Source organism: Polyodon spathula, chromosome 7 (assembly GCF_017654505.1).
Source record: "Polyodon spathula isolate WHYD16114869_AA chromosome 7, ASM1765450v1, whole genome shotgun sequence".
Lineage (NCBI taxonomy): Eukaryota > Metazoa > Chordata > Actinopteri > Acipenseriformes > Polyodontidae > Polyodon > Polyodon spathula.
Genome location: NC_054540.1, coordinates 18,581,330 through 18,603,861, shown reverse-complemented (window position 1 = coordinate 18,603,861; position 22,532 = coordinate 18,581,330). Strand labels below are relative to the sequence as shown.

Genomic DNA, 22,532 nt, shown 5'->3' with positions numbered 1-22,532 from the left:
GCGGCACCCTGCCACCTAATATTGAATTTAATGAAAATCAGGGGCTGAGACACGGCCCGTCTCCCAGAGCATTACTGTACTGGGTGAAAGAGCCCAGCCGCTCAGCACTCAGGTAGGGAACCAAACCGCTCAGCACTCAGGTAGGGAAAAAAAAAACCCTACTCACATATTTTTTAACTTTTAGGGTGAAACCTCAATGAATCCATGGTTGAGGGCAGCCCTTCCTCCAAGCTCTAAGTAGTCAACTCCCATTTCGGCCTCCCAGTGCTTGACTGAGCAGCCGAAACAAAATGAAGCGACATAAAAGAATAACACACAGATCTTTTATGTGCTTGCTGTGACATATTGGTTAGGGGCAGATTCTCTTTCTCAGCATGAGATATCCTTGCCCTCTCCCCCACTAAACCCCCAAATCAATAATCCTTGTAGAAAGATGTTTGCTTTGATGTGGTTATGCCCCCAGATTTGGTAAAAGGTGAGAACCCTGCAAAGGTTTATGACGTTCAAACATACAACAGGAAACACCATGAATAATCCAATATTATATTAATTAATAAGCTTTGCAGTATGTGTTACTGGAACTCATTTATAGTAGCAGGTCTTTTTACAGGTTTACCAAGAATATATTACTGCAGTGCAGCAATCACTGTAATTGTTCTATTAAAACTAAAGAATAAGTCCTATTAATCTCTTAAAATGTAATTTTAGTGTTCACAGTTTTTTTTTGTTTTGTTTTGTGTTTTCTAATGCACTGGTCAAGAGGTTTTTCAAGAATACATTATGTCCTCTCAGGAAAAAGCTTTACAATGTTTTTAATTGCAACCATTTAATGTGAAACAAGGTTGCCTTTATGTCCATTAATGTGAATCTGAATGCAGATTCAGCTGCCCACTTGAAACTCCCTCACATAACACCAAACACATAAAAACTGCATCATACTAGATTTCAACAAAGGTTGATGCTTATCCCATTCCAAGTAAATGCAGTTCTAAGACTTTAATCTTAGTCTACTGGATCCCATTAATCTTTCAGTCTTACAGTCATGGTATAAAACTACTGAATAGAGAAGGAAATAAAAATGCCACATTCTGCAGGATTATACTACATGAGTGTACTCAGATAGTCTGATTTCATTTTCACTTGAATGTCTTCTTCGACATGCGTAATAAGGACATCTGTTTCTAACTTCCTTACCTAGGACAAGTGGGAACAAAATGTTCACACCAGGGGAAAACAAATAAGTTGTATGTTTTGAAGATGACAATCAACAGACGATTTTTGCACCATATGTTATGTTATGATAGGAATTATTAACGGAGGGGACAGAATTAAATACAGTATCACATTAGTTTATTATTAAAGAACTGCCAGATACCATACTCACATTCACCACCCCATTTAAATGGTATCCATGAATTACTGCCATGTCCCAGTTTCTTGTATAAAAAATCCTCGTCCGATTTTGCCAACATTAAACAGACATAAACATTGCCTAATTTATTGTGAAATCTCTTCAGATTTAGCAAGGTTAAATTATTGAACCGGTTTTTAATTTTTTTTTGGCATATTGCTTTGGCATATAGCTGGGTAACCCATCCAAAATTTTAAAAAAAGCAGTAGGGCTTGGGAGAATTGTGTAAAACAAAAATAAAAAAAACTAGGTAACTGTGCTTTTTCTCTTTTCAGTTCAAGTTTCAACCAAACGCTTACTTTGGTTTCCATTTTTGTATGTTTTCGCCATCTGAAATGTGGTCGTCTGGTAATGTACTGATTACTAAAGTGTATTGCAGGCATCAGCCAATACAAGCTGTAGATTGAACCTCTCAATTCAATTTTAGCTTCCCACTCTTCTCCTTGGTTAGACACCCAGAACAAGTAGATTCCATCTCATTAGCCTATTTCTGCATAACAATAATGTTTTGTTTGAATTGTAAATAGCTTACTCTCAAATGCTTGGTGACAACTAAGAGGGCTAGATTCAATTGCACCTCAGGTAATATGTTTCTTTACCAGAAAAATAATCTTGGCAAGGTGCCAAGCAATATACTTTTTCTATCACAATCTAAAATGCAATACACAATGCCAAAAAGACTTATTTATACTCCTGCAGGTGCTCTGACCCAGACACTGTGGTTGATATAATCCCACATTTCTAAATTGAGTTCTCAAGAAAGTTCTGTGACATTCAATGCCGTTGAATTGTGCACTGACACTTAGAGATGAGAAAGAGGACACAAGCAGCGTCAGAAAGTTAGAAAATAACAGGAGTCCATATGCAGGAATGAGGGAAAGATGGTTTGAGCAAGCTAGTGCAGTCAACATTATTGCCATATCCAGGGAACCAAAATAAAAATGCTTATGAATTACACATCACTGAACTGTATCAGGTCACTTTACCATGGAAGATTAGGTTAACTGCACTTTTACTTTTTCAACAGAATTACTTTTTTGTACATTCAAATGACTATTTCCTTCATGGGTTTTAAGGCTGCAGGCTCCTCATGAAATATTTTTCAACAACAACAAAAACAAATTATAGAATCTAATACACTTTATTGTAAAGATAAGACCCTTGGAATATCCTGTTTTGATTTTCTTTTATATTTGAATGTATTATATGTTATTTGATTTTAAATATGTAACACTAGTGAACAAAATGACTGTGCCACGCAATTGCTTAGTATAAAAGCAACCATTAGATCCTCCAATGCTGCACCTGGTATGGGATATCACAACTAAATGTGTAACATGTGACTGCTTATTAAATATGTTATACATTAACTTTTTTTATTGCTTATTATTGAGTATGTCTTTTTTATTATTTATGTTATTAAAGTTTGTCTCTAAGGAATTCAACCTCTTTGTTGGTATGTGTGCCATGGAATTCATCAAAAGATATAATATGCCATCAAAAACATAGATAAAATACCGAAACAGAAGCATCACCTGCCTTCATTAGTGCTAGGGGCTTATTAATTAATACAACAAGTAAAGCTGCCTGTTAAAGAACAATGCTTTTGACAGGCATTTGATTAACTGCAATGGGAGATTAATTAACACAGGACTACCTGAGCAGTAGACACTAAAGTTAACAAACAGAAAATTCCTCTGTGTAACACTGATCGTACGAAAGCTGAAAACCTGTTCAACACTATTGATTCTTCGTTTTCAAAAACGGCCCCTTTCAAAATCCAAATACTTGTACAAAACAGGATAGTCTAACTGTCTATCTATGGTTCTTACACTACCACATAATATAATCATATTTAAATAATGGCACAACAGATGTTAAACTATGTAAAAGTGCTAAATAACTGGAAAGTACACTGCTTTTTATAAATCACTCTTCTTGTCATCTTCGTCCTTAACACAAACACATCCAATAAGACATTTTTTTAGTATGTCTCATATCAATCAGATAAAAATGATTGCTACAGTTTAAAGTAATGATTTATTGAAGATCAAATGCCCTCTGTTTGTCAAAGCATGGTGGCCATTTGCTCTGCCTTAAATCAAATGTTCTGATAAGTTTATTAACCTTTGAATTATCTGAATTGTTTGGCATCTGTACTGTTTGTATAATACAGGAAACTGGAAAACATCCCAGAAGACTAGCTACAAATAGAAATGTTCTGCTCAATGAGCAAGTCGAATGTTAATTGCTTTTACATCCACAATCACATTTTGTAATTCAAATGAATGCATTTAAAAATGCTCCCCCCCCCAACCCTCCATTTGGTGGTTCTTTTTTGTTCAGCATATTTATATATTTTATAACACTGACCATTACAAAAACAGTCCACAGAAACAGATTGCTGAATAAAGATACATGTATTTCATATTGCTTTTTTAAATATTCTTACATTATAGCTTCAAACAACAAAATACAAATTCATAACAGCCTGTTGTACAGGGGATGTACATGTTTGGTAGCAAAACATGTTTGTAAGTTTCTATAGTTTGTTTCCAAAATACTAAAAATACCAAATCTGCCTACTATATAAGACTTTTAAGTTTCTGAGCACCTTGATAAATAGAACTGTCAGTGTTACAAGAGGAAAACAGAAAGTAGAGTACTGTGTATCTACAAGGTACTAGATTTGCATCCTGAAATTCTGAAACGGATAGTCGCATTATCATTGAAAACCTAATCAGTAATCACACAACATGTCAGCAATTCAAGGGGGTATCTCAGTGGGGAAAAGACTTAACTCCCAAGAAGAATAAACAATACGAACATGTCAGTATGGATTTTTCTGACAAACTGGCTCTACAGAATGCGCATCGGTTATTTTATGTTCTTTTAGTAGGGTCGCCAAGGATTTGGTGATTGTGGCACTGCAAATAAAATACCTATAATTATACAGAATGTTTTCACATTTCATGTTTTAAGAACATTTTAATGATGACTTGAGTACGTTTTTGGATACTCATACATTATGTATACACTGCTCTGCAAAAGTCTTAGTCATTGCATTGTTCTATTCTGATGCATTATGACCATCAACAATTTACTCAAAGCCTCCTCTAGTATGTTCTATTATTACAACAACCTTGACTTGCATAAAGAAGGAAAAACATTGAGTGAAATAGCTTGCATCACTTGATTTCCAAGGTGTGGTATCCGAAGCATAATCAACAAGTACAGAGAAACATCATTTGTAATTGACAAACCCTGGACTGGAATGTCTGTGTTCTTGTGCATATTTTAGTCTTTTAGTATTGTTCTCCTTTATTAACAGCGGTATTCTTACTGCAACACATCCTTTAAGTCCCGATTTCAAGAGTGACCTTCGTACTGTTGATTTGATGGGCAATGACACCTGTGCCTTCTGCCGGTTCTGTTGTCAATTCAATGCTTGTCTTCTTTCTATTCCTTAAGGATATTATCTTCAAGTACTGCTCATCCTTGTTAGACAGCTTTTTGGGTCTTCCCGTCATGGGTTTGTCAATTACAGATGATGTTTCTCTGTACTTGTTGATTATGCTTCAGATACCACACCTTGAAAATCAAGTGATGCCAGCTATTTCACTCAATGTTTTTCTTTCTTTATGCAAGTCAAGGTTGTTATAATAGTAGAAAACACTAGTGGATTATTTTAGTAAATTGTTGATGGTCATAATGCATCAGATTAGAAAAATGCAACATGTCTAAGACTTTTGCACAGCAGTGTATAAGAAAATGGTAAAGTGTATTTACTGTACTTGTATTTCTGAGTGTATAATTTTTGAAAAAAAAAAAACACTTACATATTTGTAACAGGGATTCATCTTTTTGTAAATGATGAGCTTCAACCCCACTTTGGTATTTGGAATAAACTGATTTTCCCATAAGCACCAGTGTGCAGATTGAATGGCCTTGCATTGAGATCCTAATCCACATAAGGTCATCACTGTTGACAACACCATGTTGTTTGTTTACTGTGTTTGTGGTTTTGTAATGTTATAGATAGCATTATTAAAGGACAGCATTTTTATTTTTAAATTAATAAGCTGGAAATGGTTATATTGAACATTGCTTTGCTAAATCTTGGTATTAGTCAGGAAATGGCAGCAAGTATTTTTTTTTTTTTTGGGGGGGGGGGATTAAGGGATGATTTGGATATAGCTGATTTCATATCTGTGCTTTGTTGTATACTTTTATTATACATAGACAACTACCATGGTGGCTGATTTTTTCTTCAAAGGTATTTGTTATGTTTTACAAAGCTGCTTTGTGCAACCACCTGTGGAAATAACACAGATGGGAATTGGTTAATGTAAGCCACTGAGCAAGGATCCTTTCTATACCCCTAATAAATTAAACATGAAATGCATTTACATCAGCTGCAGGTGCTGTTGTTATTGTTAAGCACTGCGGCACGTTGTTTCAATTGCACTAATTTTAACCAGAAAAAACGTTTTTTTTATTCCATTTTGCTCAGATTTAAATGATCAATCTAGTGACTACATGAAAGGGCAAGTTATACTCAAAAAGCTGTTGCCATTTAAATGTCTACCAAAACCCATTAGCTTATGAGATGAAACACAAAAGTAGTTCTGCTTCGGTCATGAATCAACAATAATAAGATTATACACCTGAAGAGGGCTTCATGCTATTCAGCTTAAAGCTACATTTTCTGAGCAACTTCTTACTGATTTTCTTACTGATTAATACTCACTCTGATGTTTTGTGTAATTTGATTTCTGTATTGTCATTCATTTTACATTTCTTTGAAAATCTAAGGAAACCCATCTGCATTTTTAGACAATAATTGTTAATACCTAATATAAAACAAGCTTACACAAACCTCTTTGACTAAGCAACCCAGTAAAGCATATTATGTTGTGTAGGATATTATTCCATTTCACTAATTCAATAAAGAATGATCTTTTTTTGAAATGTTTGTCAAATAATGTTTGCAATTTTACCTTATTCAAATTGTCTTGCTGTTTATTTTTTTTCAAATATATTCTAATGGAAAGAAAATCTTGTAGCTGGAAAGGGGCCAAGCTGGTATTATTTAATCAGTGCCTCATATATACTGAAGTCTATTATGGCTTGCAAGGAAATAAATCAAGATTATTTTTTATGTTACCTAAATCTTTCCTCACACATAGAGAACAAATAAAAAGTAAATTGTATAAAATAAATCATCCAATGGTCCTGTTGTTTAGAAACCATATGAATACATGAATATTACTAGATATGGTACAAATATTATAGAAATATGCTATATGTTGGTGTCATATATCCAAAAAAGCTATTTATTGCATATCAGGAGAACACACTTTGTGGTTCTTGTTTTTGTTTATATTTCTCAAGCTGTCTGTGCAGTAACCAAACACCCTGCAAAAGCCAGTAATCTAACCAGTAAATAGTGACTATCAATCATTAAAGAGCAGGAAATCTGGCACTGACATCCTGCTTTGGTGGCAACTTCACTTAAAACATTTATAAATAATTTAATACTGAAATATGTATAAATATGGATATTAATTCTGGATTAATGAGAACATTTACAACAAATGGCTTTCAGTTGTTACTATAGCTTTGGGATTACCCAGATCCTTGTTTTAAGAGATGACATGTGTCAAGATGTGTAATTGAACAAAATGTCTATTTGAGCTAAGCAGTACATTTTGAAAATAAAAGAAACACCACACACAGGTACAGGGTGGTTAAGGACAAAATAGTTTCTAAAATTAGCAGAAGACAAACTGAACAAAGTGCTCAGGATTGCCACTGTTGCCTTGTAGAGTCGGTCAAAGGTCTATGGACTATTCTGTCTGTCCCACTGCCACTTGCAAAAATACAGCTGTGAAATGGGATTTGATAGCTGGTGAAAATGTAAGTGCTTTGAATAAAATGGAGGAGTAGGTGTCAGGTTGGTGTCAGGTAGGTGCTATTATAGTTATCTTGGTATTGACTATACATTTATTAGGTGAACATGACTGGGATTTGAACTGGTAACTAACCCCACAGCTTCCAGGCACCTGTTGCATTCAACAGTCCATAAAGGGAGCTCTATATAACTGGTACAGTGTTTCCCCTTATAATAGTATAGCTGGGATCCATAGTTAGGAGACCATGCTATTTGTGATCCACATTATAACAGGAATGAAAGTTCTAGTGCAATGGCATTATGGGGCAAATGGGAGCCACAGTCAAGCTGAATTACAGCTCATTCTGTAGCATAAAGCGGTTCCTTAAGTTAGAAAGGGGAAGACTGCAACTCCCATATGGTACTTACAGGCATTGGAGATCGGCAAACATAAACTACAGTTTGCCTGTATTGTTCAGTATACGTATTTTAATTCCAAGTGTAATAGTACAACAAAGGAACAATAGTGAACTCTTCCAGGAGTCCTAAACATAGCCTGCTGCTTGTTTGTCTTCAGATTCCTAATGGCATATCCATTCTCATTTTTTGTAGCAACGTGTCTACATTTAAAGAGCTCTCTGAAATTAACAAAGACTTGTGTATTTATATCTGACTGAGCTCTTTAACATGCAATTACAGTACTATCAGTGAGTACAGAGACAAAACATTAACACTGCCAAGAAATTACATTCACACCCACTCAACGTTTACTGCCCTTTTAATCATCCCATTGCTTCCCAGGTGACTTTTGATAATAAAATAATTTTACAATTTACATACATAATATGTCCTTGGCACTGAGTTAGTACTGTATTTTGTAATGGAATGTACTTGTTTTCTTGAATTAAAACATTAAAATAAAAATGATATATCTTAGTGCAATGAAATGACCACCAGTTTATTAATCTAGCTTACAATATGAGAATACATACTCCAGATTCTAATGTGTGTTCCCCAAATTCTGCAATGTATGTTTCATTTTCTTAGGAACAAGGGGCATAGAAAACATTCAGACTAATTAGTGGACTGAGTTTATTATTGACAATGATACACCTTAAAACATCACTTCTATTAATCTATAGTGATTTTTAAAAAATTGATTAAAAATCATTAAAAGCATATCTGAATCAATTATGCTGAACAATAAAAACAACTCAGACGTAGCATTAAAAAGCTATTCTGACACAGCTAGAAAGTGGGGGAAATGCTACTATTTTTTAAGATTTAAATAACACATTATATATTTACTTTCACAATCAAAGAAACTGTGTAACTGTAAAAAAATGGAAAGATTACAAACTGCATGCCTTTCTTTCACATCCCTGGATTCACATATGATCATGTTGTGACCTACTCTTTTTATTAAATTACATTACAACCTACAATATTGAATTACATTATTTTATTTTTTTCCTGTAGACTTTCTATAAATTAGTTAAACCATACTGTTTCCAAATGATCAAAAGAACAATAACAATAACAATCCAGCAAGGTAAAGGGTAACAGTTATCAGCTCAGTTCCTCAATGTAAATTACTATAGTATTACAATTTTTACATCATTTCTCATGCAATGTACAATAAGAAGCAATTGCTACTGTTTGCTTTCTAGGATTATCAGAGTGCAATTAAAGATTGTTTCCAGTTTACTGTAAATGGTTAACTATGGATAAACACAAACACTGTTAGCACCATGCACAACCCTTTTCTCTCCATGCTTCTTTGACTGCAGTGACCTCAAACTTCAAACGCTTGTCCTTTGTCCATGTCCTTTATTCATCTTCAGCATGCAGTTCATTCATCACATTTCAGAGGCTTGCAGGAAACCTGTGCACTTGCAGAACCATGTACAGAAATGCAGGGCTGCTGACATGCTTGTTGATCACTGGTAAATGATCATCAGCAATAAACTTAACCTGTTATCTTTAATGCTATCTAGGATTCATGGCGTAATTAGAGATTTCATTCAGTACTGTACATGTGATATACAACACAAATAATCAAAAGGCAACAATTATGTCAAATTGGTATTCTTCTATTCTTTGCAAGATACCACATGTTTTGATAATTAAAGAAAACATATTTAACAAATCAATGGATTTTCTTTTTTTTTAATGGACAATTATAATTAAAATGGTGTCTACTCATTGGTTTTGATTAAAGGATTGTTCACAGTGACATTACCCCCTTTCCACATTGTTGACTGAAAGGATAGATAATGTGGTTTTGGTGTTTTAGCTAATTTTAATAATTTGCATTTGTTTACTTATTCTGCACCATAAGTTTCTGTTGTAAAATTCCAGTTAACTTGATACATAACAACTTATTACATGGTACATAAATAAATGCACCATGTTTTTGCACATACTACAGGTCCTCGGAGATAGCAACCTTGTAACTGTGGTGTGAACTAAACGTGTAACCTTAGTATCCATTACTTCAAGGTTCACAAAACGACTCCAGTATGCCTGCCAATTACAGGCCTTGTTGAATCTCCACGTGTCACAATATCAATAAGCCAATTAAAACACTGCTGATTAAACTGGCTAGGGCTCATCAACGGTAGAAAATGAGCCAATTAAGTAAGCCTGGGGGCGATGGTAGGGTAAACCATGCATACAGCACTGATTCTAGTTCAGATATCACAGCCCCTATTAATTTAAACAATCTATTTCGGGGTACAAGCTGGCTATAGTTCATTTTACTCATACACAACTCCCCCCTCCCGCCCAACAAAAAAAAAAATATCAGGTAAGTCTTTTTAGGTTTAATATTAAAGGTAGCGTTGTACTTTGTTAACCCAAACATAAAAAAGATAACTGTAATTAGACCTGGCATAAAAGTAATGAGACATTAAAAAATACATTTAAAAAAATGATGATATTCAATTTATTAGAGTGCTTTCTTGGAGATCAAAGCAAATGCGTCACAGTCATCTCTCTGTAACTGTTCTACTGGACACAAACAACAATTTTGTCAGGCTCTGCATAGTTCATAAGGGTTATACGGTATAAATAGGAGTGAGAATAGATTATTGTAAGTTAGAGTGCACAATATCTATTGCTAAAGGGAGCTCCAATAGCCAAATTAACTCATTTTATTCTCAGTTGTTTTTAGAAAAAGTTTCATATTGCATATCATTTAGCACCTCCTTAGCATGCTGGATTAGTTTATGGAAACGCTCCTTGCATGGCTTCCAACCCTGTTGTCCACACTTAAAACAATTGCTTTCTACTTCTGCTTCAGATGCCAACTTGCTAGCAATACCATATTTTCCAGTAATAATAATAATAATAATAATAATAATAATAATAATAATAATAATAATACAAGGTTATAGGATCATACTGTACAGAATTAAAGAAACATATACATTAATTACAAAATGGGAAACAACTTAAAAGTGGTTATGATATGAGGCCTTGAGAATTATATTACTTAGATGTTTGACTCTAGTTCTGTAAAATGAACAGATGTTTTCACCATTTTAAAAAGTGTTAAAGACCCATGTATATGCCCAATTGTTTCCTTGTGCACAGTACTTTGTCACATAGTTATATAGGCCAAATTATTTTTGCAGAACTGCAAAAAAAATACAGATTTTTATAAATGTAATTACACAGCGATCCTTGGAAGTGGGTGCTGATATTTAAGTTATTTATAAGCAAAGTTCACAAGGACTTTCAAATAATTAAAATGAAAAGACACACAGAGATCCTTCGGCAATTCGTCCCTTTGGGATTAATTAAATTTAGGAAGAACTGGATGCTACTCACTCAAAGACCTGGGTTTATACAACTTAAGGCAAATGATGCAATTCAGTTTTATAAATATGACCAAACATTTGGTCTACTGTATCAAGTGAACAATAGCACAATTTATTCATACAATTTTGAACTTTGTCCCCCCCAGGGCATAGCCCTGGAAGCATACAGTAGGTGTACAGGTATTTCTATGGCATTTATACACAGATATAAACAACCACAGGCAAGGTTCATGAAGGTGCTATGAAACAAGCACATTTGAAAATAGATTTTAACTGTATAAAACTAGAAAGAGATTACTTATAACAATACTTGAACCCCATACAACTACTGTAAAATTTTATTGCTAGTGTTAAAAGTTCCAATATTGCCAGTACTTCTAGTGTCAACATGCTGTAACATTTGTTGCTGGTTTAATGCAAATACCATAGTAAAAGTGTTATACAAATCAAGCATAGCCACTTCAATTATAAACATACACAATTTTTTTATATATTTGGTTTATATGTAAATTGCCAGTGGATAGATATAGTTTAACTCATAAAAGTGCATAATCTTTAACCGTTTAAGGACACTGGGTTGTGTTAACAAAATCATACTAAAGTGGGTTTCTAGGACTGCAATCGTGTAAACATGATAACCCCCCCCCCCCAAAAATAAAATCCACTTTGTTTTGATGAAACACATAGCATTGGATAGGTGAGGGACTGACCTCGTTTTTATATTGCCCCTTTTAAAGATTTTTTTTTTTTAATTATAAATATTAATTGCGAAAAATTACTTGAGAGTAGTGTACATTATTGCTTAGAAAGACATTGAGAATAAATGTGTATTATGTCATTGCAATCACTCAGGTGAAGTAATGCCTTGTAATTTGCTGACTTGGGAGTGTTGAAGATGAACACATGTTGTCCTTTGAAGCATGTGCTGTCAGCTGACTGCTTCTTTACACACAAACTCCCATCCATGGTTGGCTGTGGAATAGCTCAGACTTGAACCAATGATGTCCAGGCTGTGGGGTGCATCTTATTTCCTAGGTAAGTCTCCGTGCAGCACTACGATCCGATTCCGGGTGCGGACTCTCACGCAGTTGACCACCTCTGTCAGACGCTCGTGGACTTGGCAGGGCCCTTCCCAGGCGCTATCCAGCTTAGGACCAAGTCCTTTCTTGCACCTCGGGCAGTATACCCAGACCAGCTCATCTGTTTGGAACCCTTGGTCTCGTGCATGGTGGTCGTAGGCCCGTTTCTGTCGGATTCCGGCCCCCTGTAAATGTTCCCGGGTGAAAGCGTGGGCAGTTTCCAGGTGTTCTTGGAGAGTGGTCAGATATTCCCGGTCTGGGGCCCTCCCTCAACTCTGGTTCCGGCGGTTTCCCAAACTGTAGCTCAACTGGGGTGCGCAGCTCACGGCCAAACATCAAGGCTGCTGGGGTGCAGCTCGTAGATTCTTGGGTGGCGGTCTGGTAAGCCAGAAGTGTCAAGGGCAAGTGAATATCCCAGTCGCGCTTGTGGCTGGAGGTCAGGATCGCCAGCTGGGTGGTCAGCGTTCTATTAAAATGCTCCACCAACCTGTTGCTCTGAGGGCGGAGAGGCGTCATCCAGGTTTTGCGAATACCTAGACGGTCACAAACCCTACGAAAGACCTGGGATTAGAAGTTTCTTCCCTGGTCACTGTGTAGCTCTTCGGGGGCCCCAAACCGGCAGAACATCCCTCCAGTAGGGTGTCGGCACAGGTGGTGGCACCTTTATCGGGCACCGCATACGCCTCGGGCCACTTCGTAAAGTAGTCCATGGCTACAAGAATGTAACGGTTGCTGTGATCGGTTGCGGAGGAAAGGGCCCAGGACGTTGACCCCCCACCTGCTTGAGGGGTGCCCCCACTTGGTACTGCTGTAGTGTAGAGTGGCCACGGTCCAGGGGGCCCTTCTTGGTAGTGCAGGAGTCACACAGGCGGCAGTGAGTTTCCACATTGTCATGACACTGACCCCTGTAGAATTGCTGTTGGAGTCGGGCGAGGGTCTTGACGTCGGCAAAGTGGCCAACACCAGAGCCGCCAAGCACGGCCCAGAGGACTGTGGGCGGAGGTTCCGTGGAACAAGTTGCCAGCGGTGAGAGTCTTTGGCAGGGTCTCGCCAGCACCGGTACAGGATGCCTTCTTTGGTTTCCAAACCTTCCCATTGGCCGTAGAGCGCCTTGACTGCGGGGCAGAGCCAGGCAAGGTCCTCCTTACGAGGTCAGCTAACTTCCACTGACGGACGGGGCCTACCTCTGGGTCATCCTGCTGCAGTTGTTGGAGGGCTGCCAGTGTGAAAAGCGCCGTGGCATTGTTGTCCCCATCGCTAACAACACTCACCTCCAGTTCATTTACTGTTCAATTACTGATGACTTTATTCATTATAAAAAAATATGGAGTACAATTAATGAAATAGCAGTATATCTTGCAGTTAACACATTTGTTTTATCTCTGTTTTAAATGATACCTGTCAGTGTTAAACAATTTAAAGGAGAAATACTTTCGGCGCCGGTCATTGCAGGTCTGTGACCAAGAACTGCGTCTATTATAACATAATATTTATGATTTTATTGTCATGATTTTTTATTTTTTTGTAATCCTGTTTTTTTTCCATAATGCTGTTTTACGCTGTGGTTTAGTTCTCAATTCCTGCCAAATCTTTTGGTAGACTTTATGATCAATCGGACAGTACGAGTTGGCCCTGCCCCCAGCCTTGCTCAACACCAAGCCAGTACCAGTTATCTTGTTAGGCCAGAGTTTCACGGTTCCGGCTCTGCTTGGTTTGAGAAAACGACCAGTGTGAAAATAGCCGTACTGTGAGGGCTCGGCTCGGCTCGGCTCGGGTGTGCAAGTTTGAAAAGGAAGAAAAAGAAAAAAAAAGCAAACAGTTTGTATGGTTTCTGAACTACTTTATAATGTTCCACAATGTTTTTTATCAAAAAAGACACCATTTCCAAAATGCTACTGTAAAAAGTAGATTTTTAGTGAATTTTTATAGGAAAAGAGTTAACTACAACCAAAAAACGACTGTCCTGGGTGAGCATCCCACTGAAAAAAATGCTTGGTCCTGAAAGGGTTCTGTTTAGGTTTTCAGTACACTTAATTATCCTTCCAGTCAAATAATTCATGAGTTATTTCATATTATCCCTTCTATAAATAAGCAAAATGGTGCATGCTGTAAACCAACAACTCATTAATGAAATGCCGTACAGAATTGTTATGGTATCTACCCTCAGAACGTTGCACAGCATCTGTCTATTCGTTCTCTTTTGAGTGTCATGGAGTAATTACATTTCCATATTGATATTCTGTAGTCTCACATCACAGGCACATTTGCAGGCAAATAGCAGTATTTGTTTTTGGTCCAGAACAGATAAAATATAATAAAATATAGAAAATTCACAAAGGCCATAAACAAATTCCTATACCCATGTTGTTGTAATTCAGGTAAAGCCATTGGCGCATTTACAATCTAGTTTGACTGAGAGCAGCAACAGCTGCCTCAACTCGAGGGACCATGGGTGGTTCTATGTTCTAGTTGGAAAGACACTAAATGCCCTCCATGCATTCAATTCAATGTATTATTTTATAATTGCAGTGATTACACTGTAATGTGTATGTGTTCCCTAAAGCTTTTTCTTAAAAGAACAGCAATACATGCTGCATAGATTTTGTTTTTTAAAATACATTATGTTGTTCAGACAGAGCATGGCCTGAAGAACACACCGCAGATGCTATTTGGTATCAAATACTTTAGTTTTGAAAACCCAGCAAAATACTATCGTAAAACTGATTAAAACAGAGTCTGTACTGGGACATTTAATCTCTCTATCAGTTTTGACCAACTAGTGTCCACTGCCTGACTCCTAAATGCAACAATAGAAACATATTTTAGCTTTAAATCTGCACCTAGACACATTGCCTTCTGGGTGGGAAAACACTTAAGTGGCAGGGTCTAAGTTCAGCCACTAGTTCAACCAGTTTATCGAACCATTGTATGGTTAGAACGAAGCTGAGTGGGATTTTTGAAAACCCGGTAAAATGTTAAATTACGAATTCCCCTTTCTTTGAATCATAAAAAAAAAAAAAAAAAATGGAATTGCTTGATAAGCTTTCATTACAATAAAGATAATACACTGCATTAATACCTGCTTGTATCATAAATCATTCTCATTTAAAAAATAATCTTAAATTCCGGCTTTTACTTAGACAATATGTTACTACCAGCAGGATTTTTAAGGGCGTGAAGGTGTTGTACAAACCACAAATGTAATATCTCCCACAAATGTAGTATTTCCCACAAATGTAGTAATCACCTGCCCACAAATGTAATCTCTCCCAAAAATTTTACCAACTTTCTGTTATTATTTATTACCAAACAAATGTCATAATTAACTAGAAGAGTATAGACTTTAATCATTGAGCAGATATTATTGGGGGTGTGCGAATGGCTTTTTAAAAAACCTTTATATCCAAAACCGGCACTAATGAATATTATTAATTATAGGTTAAACTTATTTAAATACATAATTAAATATGTACAAGGTAATTCACAGGCATTATCATGGATGCAACGTTTGTGGGAGACATTTTATATGCGAACAGGTGGTTATTACATTTGTGGGAGATATTAAATTATATTTGTGGGCAGGTGGTTACTACATTTGTGGAAGATATTACATTTACTACATTTGTGAGCAGTTATTACATTAGTGGTTTGTACAGCGTTATTGTGCTGCAGGGCTCGCAAAATTTTCGTAATGGTACTTGCCCTTCGGACAGTCCATTGTCGACATTTTGTTGTCCAAAAAAAAGTCAAGTTGCCCATAATTGACCTATGGACTGTGATTTGTACAAAGTACACTGTACTCAATATAGGTACAGTATCTCAGGGTTCACACACTATTTCCAGATTTCCATTTATTTTTCCCAGACTTGTGTTTGTTAGTTTCTACTAGTTTTTGATAGTTATCCACATAGGCAGGCAGCCACAGTGCATTATAGCTTTTTGATCCAGAGCAGAAGTTGCTCCTGGTTTTCTAAAAGTATTTGTCAGAATCTGGAGGTGCATATCTAGCAAGAAACAATGCAGGTATGCAAAAGAGAAGTAAGATATAATCTAAGAAGTGTGCAATATTTGAGAAAACTATGTTGCATTATTTACAAAAAGAATATACAAAGTTGTATACTGCAAGTATACTTGTGCCAAAATAGGATAGAATAATGGTACCAATAGTATACTAAAACCAGACAATTCTGGCACAAGCATACTTGCTGTATGTTACTTTTTTTTGTAAGGGGTGATATTGGAACTTCTCTATACCCTCTGTTAAATGTTGAACACTATGGGTGGTGAAAAATAACAAAAATGAAACAACAAATGTGCACACATTATATATAAAAATATGCAAGTGTCGTGTATTAAGCATATAAGTCAAACAGTAAATACAGCACACCCTCACTATAACAGCTCTGTTTGGGTCCAAAGCTTTTTGTTCGCTATAGTAAAAGGACAATCCAAAATGAACAATATAAGCTGCTGGGGTAAGTTAAGGAAGTCATCTTGGATAAAGGCATTAGCTAAATTATTAATATTAGTACTGTTTTTAATCTTTGGTTTTCTTTGTTATTTGTCACTACTAGCACTAAATGCAATAATAATAATAATAATAATAATAATAATAATAATAATAACATGCAGATTGTAACATTGTAATAGTGTCCTTGTAAATAGTGTATCTACACTCGGCTGACGGTTTGGACCCGAGACTGTTGTTGCACGGTACTGTAAGTCACATGCAAGCACCATATATCTAAAATAAAATTATTTGTACATTTTATTAATCAGATTAAAGGAATGAAAAAAGCAATGTCAACATGCTACGTGCTAAATCTGAGTCAGTGATAACAACTATCGTATTCGATTTATTTATTTATTTTCCTGGGTTGGGAAATAACGTTAACGATTTAATAAAGGTAACAACAAGATAACAAAATGTGAATCTTGGTGAGCAGAGTACAGTAGCTTGTAATTCCAGTCTGTAACTTTGTATAAAAAAGCACAGCCTTCAGTATAGAAATATATATTCTTTGGCTGTGTTAGTGTCTGTTGTACCCTGCGTTTCACTGGAGAAGACACGGTCATGTGACATATACCTGAGCGCTTGGGTTGTCAGGGGTGTTACACGGGGCAGTCCTCGTGGGATTTGGTCACAAGCAATGTTTACATGTACGTCACCCCGGAAATCACTCAGGCATTACCAATGAAAAACAGTGATCCCTGTAAACGTATTTTACCGGGATGATCTGTGAGCGGAATCTCGATTGAGAAACCGCTGTCTGACTAAAGCACAGAACGTTATCTTGAGTAAATTGGATTGCCCGTCGGGCAAGTAGCCAAAAAAAAACCAAAAAAAAAAAACACACGTTGTCCAACAGATTTTTTTGGTTGTCCCGCAACGTCGGGCTAGCGATTTTGCGACCCCTGTGCTGCTGCTAGTTGCTGGCACAAAACAAATGACTAATTTTAAGGCCATCAGAAATACAGAGATGTATCTTTCTTCATCTCTGTTGATAAACCACTCCTTAAGAACATGTAATTCAACAGTTTTTGTTTGTTGAATATTGGTTTTATTCTGCTTTATGCATTTGCACCTGTGGTCCCATCCTTGAATATCACTGAAATGGGGCACAATTGTAAGTTCTTTTAAACTGATGTGTTTGTTACATTACCTACTTAATTAACTAAAAAACCAAAACATATAGGGACGCCCAGTATTTAGTCATTTGACATAGTTAATGGTGACATGGTTATCCCTGCTCTTCCAACCTAATGGTTTCATTTTAAATAGCCTACTAGTTTAGCTGTTACATGGTATCTACCACTGTATATGTAACTATTATAAAGTCCAGCATTTCAATGGACATTTGGATATGCATGTTTAAACGTTTCTTCTTTTTTGCCAGTGTGTGGGTCATTTAATTGGAAATGCAAAAAATTAAATAAAAATACAAGCACAGAAAAAACTACACCTACCCAAGTGTAGTCATGGTAACGATAGTATACCAGAAAGCTGCAGGAATACTGGTGAACTTGCTGGCTGTGGAACCTTTCTCTGCGTAGAACATCACTGTGGCAAAGATGATAATGGCCATGGTCAGCGAGAAAAGCAAGAATCCTAGCTCTGATGCACAACTCTTCAACGTGTAACCCAAGATACGCAGTCCCTGTGAATGGCGTGAAAATTTAAAAATGCGAAAGACCCTGAAAACCCTTAGGGTTACAAAGGCCCCACTCACGTCCTCATTGTCGGCCATGACCAACCCAATATAATAGGGCATGATGGCAACCACGTCAATGATGCTCATCACACTTCGGACAAATCTGTAACGACTGGGTGCTGCGATTAGGCGAAGTAGATATTCAACTGTAAATATCATAACACATGCAGTATCGAGACAAAAAAATGCCAAGGCATAGCGCTCCCCACAGGGCAAATCCTTAATCATGCCTGGTGAAGCCCTACAGGGTACAGTTTCCACCACGTTGGCTATGACTGAAACAGCGATGAAAAAGCCAGTGACATAATAAAATACAAGAGCTAAAGTACTGGTGTGTGGGTTTTCAAATGCCCGCCACATTGATTGGCGTAGGGTCATATCAGGCAAAACTCCTTCTTTGTTATTCTCATCGTCAGCGTCGTCTTGGATTCTCTCTGCATTCTCTCGCCTGCGATCCTTATATTCTTCATAACAACAGTCACCAATAATCTCAGGTATTATGCCAAAAAAGGCTAGCTCCTCATCGTATGCAGAAATGCATTCATGCCGTGGGTAGTGCAATTTACCAGTGCGGTAAAAATTAAGTATGTGCCTGAAAATGTCTGGGTCTCGGTCAAAGAAATACTCATTAATGTCCTCATTAAAAAAGAAGTCCTTCTCTGTGCTTCCGAGTAAGGTGTCTGGGTACCTCTCCAAAGTACTCCTCCAGGTTTGAAACTTGGTCCCACTTACATTAAGGATAATAAAGCCGTCCTGTGCTCTCCTTTTATCTCTGGGTGCTAATGGCATAGGGGCACTGGCTACTGGCATCCATCCTATGGCCGCGGCTCGGGCAAAGGGAAGCCATGCTGCTACTCCTGCTGCCATTTTGATCTGTTTGCTAAACCTAACTCCAACCAAGACAAACAATTGATCCTCACTGGGGAATTACAGCAGCACTGAGTCGATGAAAGGACATCTAAAAAAAAGTGGATAAAACTAGATATTAAAAAAGCCAATATCATCAACTATAGAACATACATAAAAAAGAGACAACTCATTAATGTAATTCAACAGGTTTTGCTTATTGACTATTTCTTTTGCTACCTATTTCATTCTGCTTTATGCATTTGCACCTGTTACCCAACCCTAGTCAGTAACTCAGTAAAGCTACTCTAAAAGACATTCTAATTGACCTTATAATTTACTTCAGCTGCACTGTAATAGTAATCTAATACAAATATGTTGCATTTCAATTGTATCTACATTTTTAAATTGCTGCATAAATTAATAAAACACTCACCTCTACAGAACGTCTATTAATTTGAAAAGAAAACATGAAGAGTTTTGAAATTATACTTCTTCCACGATCTGTTCATATATGTTTCATATCCTTGTTTTCCTTAGGAGAACTGCATTGTATCCCAAGCACCAAGCACCAAGCACTGAAGAACCCTTCACAAAGGTTTCAACAGAGCAGCAACAAGTTCAAGGGACGCGTAATCACGACTGATGGTTTACCACTCATTACGTATTGTCAACAACGATCAAACCTAACCATTTTGATTATTAGTGACATCACAAAGAAACACGGCTGAGAATATATCTAATATTCCACTTGAAGAAAAGCGCTGTAGAGCTGCATTCGTTGAATCAGGATCACCTCTCATATGTCTATGCTGTGCGAAATGGAGAAAAAAAAAAAAAAAAAAGCCTTCTGAGATGTTACTGAAGTCAATACCTGGACAAATGGATTCAAAGATCCAGGGAATCAAGAAAACAAACTGTCAAAGTAGTTCAGGCAAGTTCAAATGATCGCTTGTTTTTTTATACTTTATCTAGCCAGGGCGAGCAAGAATACTGTGCTTCAGTTGCGCTGCGTTCTGGATACGGAGGCGTGTCATTTGCAGCCTGCAAGCATCAATTAACTGTCTTTGCTACATCGTTATGCTTTCAATTCCAAATATTTCGTTTTCAAGTGATCCCTTCAAACATCCAATACCAAGGACAGCAGAGATTCTTAAAACCCACACAACTCATTATATAAATCATAGCGATTACAACAAACAATAATGCACATAAAAAACAGATTGGTGTTTTTGGTCTTACTGTTTTAAGGTTTTCTTGTTTTGTTTTTGTTTTTTTGTTTTTTTGTTTTTGTTTTAAACAATCAAGTACGACATATATCACCGTTATATCACTTATATGTAGTTTTATATTAATAATAAAAAAAATTTTAAAAAACCACTAGGCGGAGATACGTTTTAATTCAGACACGGTTTCCTGTAAACATTCAAAGCAGGTACTCGGATATTGAGAGTAAAGAATAGAATAGTGACCCAAATAATATGACAAAAGGTATGAACATTTAAATCACAGAATACTAATGACCAGTTGTCCTACAATTGAACAATAACAACAACAACAACAACAACAATAATAATAATAATAATAATAATAATAATAATAATAATAATAATAATAATAATAATAGAAAAAAAGTTATAATATGTATATACATATTTCTCTCACATTTAAGTGATTATACATATCTGATTTAGATATATTTTATTTGTGCTAAAAAAATACCGTATGGATAAAATATGGATTTCTTCCAAGAGTGTTAAGTCCTGCCACATAAATTCCTGAAAACTGATCATTTCTCTCACATTTTAAGTGGAGTACTAAAGGCAAAAAAGGAACTGACTAACAATTGAAACCATACATTAACAATACATGTAGAGGTTGTTGCTCCCTTCATCCTGCCCTTCACTACCGTCATCTGTGTCTCCCCCAGGGTGGCACTGAAGGCCCCCCCCCCCTTCACCTTTGAAGTTCAGCTGCGCCTGACTTAACTTATTGTAGGGTGCTCCCACTGGGACAGAGGGGAACCCACAGGTCCAAACACTACTGCACTCCATGCGCGACAAGCAGCCGTTGCTCCAGGTTCTCTCTTGCAAGCTTTAGCTCAGTGGTAAAAATCTAAATGAGTGTTGAATTACACCGAATGCAAGATCAATGAAAGGCATGAACATGTTTTAATCACAGGGCACTAATTACCAGCTGTTCTATAATAATAATAATAATAATAATAATAATAATTATAATAAATTATAATAATAATAATAATAATAATAATAATAATAATAATAATAATGTGTTTGCTGGCTCACACAGGATTTGCAGGTTCTTGAATTCACAGTTTATTAAGCCGGGACTCTACACTGGGCAAGTAAAAGTGTGCTGGTTGACCAAAAAAGACATTGTTTCGGCCGTGTGCGACAGCCACTAAGTGCAGTCTCTGGTTCTTTGTTTCTGTAGTCCAGCTTCTCTTCCGCTCTCCTTGGCTGTTTCTTTTGAACTCTTTCTCTCACTCCAGCTTGTCTCTCCCTCTCAGCAGCATCAGCAGCGTGCTACATATCCCCGAGTCCAGGGCACGCCCCCGGTGCATCAACCACCAATCTCAAGCAGACACGGCTTCCCGCTCTCAATCCCATGATGGTTGCAACATCTCGTCCCTTGGTTTGTGCCAACAATACTGTAACTGGGTACCACTCACACAACAAGCCGAGCCCTTGATTGGTGGCAATTCTCCCGTTTCTCATGTCCCTAAACACCTGCTGCCATTGAACTGATGACCCTGAGTCACAGAACCTTCCCGAACCCGTTAAAGCAGACCCAGGGTCATTACACAGCTCCCTCCTTGAAGTCCCATGCCACCAAGGGGACCAACAAAGTACTGAAAACGTTGTGGGGGTCTGCATTGACGTCGGGGTCTTGGCTGCCCAGGTGACCCAGGTGGTCTGCAGGTGGCAGTCTGTCGGGTCCAGATGGAGGGGCACTGTCCTGCATGCAGGTGGAGTCCTGTAGGGCGGCGGAGTGGCAGGCCAGGAAGACTAGGGATACTTGAGCATCCCAGTCCCATTGGTGAATTGGCGATGGTGATGGCCAGCTGGACTGTGAGCATGTGGTTAAACCTCTTGACCAAGCCATCACTCTTCGGGTGAAGGAGGATCGTCTGCATCTTACTGATGCCCAAGTGTCGGCACATCTCCGCGAACACCCTCAATTCAAAGTTCTGCCCCTGGTCACTCTAGAGCTCCTGGGGGACCATGAATTCAGCCACAGTGCCTG

At 37.2% G+C, this 22,532-nt stretch overlaps 1 protein-coding gene across 1 annotated transcript in view; it reads right to left on the bottom strand.

Annotated features, from left to right (window-relative positions):
- Positions 1-20,398, bottom strand: part of LOC121319019 (potassium voltage-gated channel subfamily D member 2-like) — a 103,851-nt gene extending 83,453 nt beyond the window's left edge. The window contains exons 1-2 of the mRNA XM_041256248.1: positions 19,702-20,398; positions 18,175-19,377 (exon numbers count right to left, since the gene is read on the bottom strand). Of these exons, the coding sequence (XP_041112182.1) occupies positions 18,175-19,286 (1,112 nt within the window). The 5' untranslated portion in view covers positions 19,287-19,377; positions 19,702-20,398. The remainder of the gene's footprint in view (positions 1-18,174; positions 19,378-19,701) is intronic.
- Between the last annotated feature and the right edge of the window lie 2,134 nt (positions 20,399-22,532).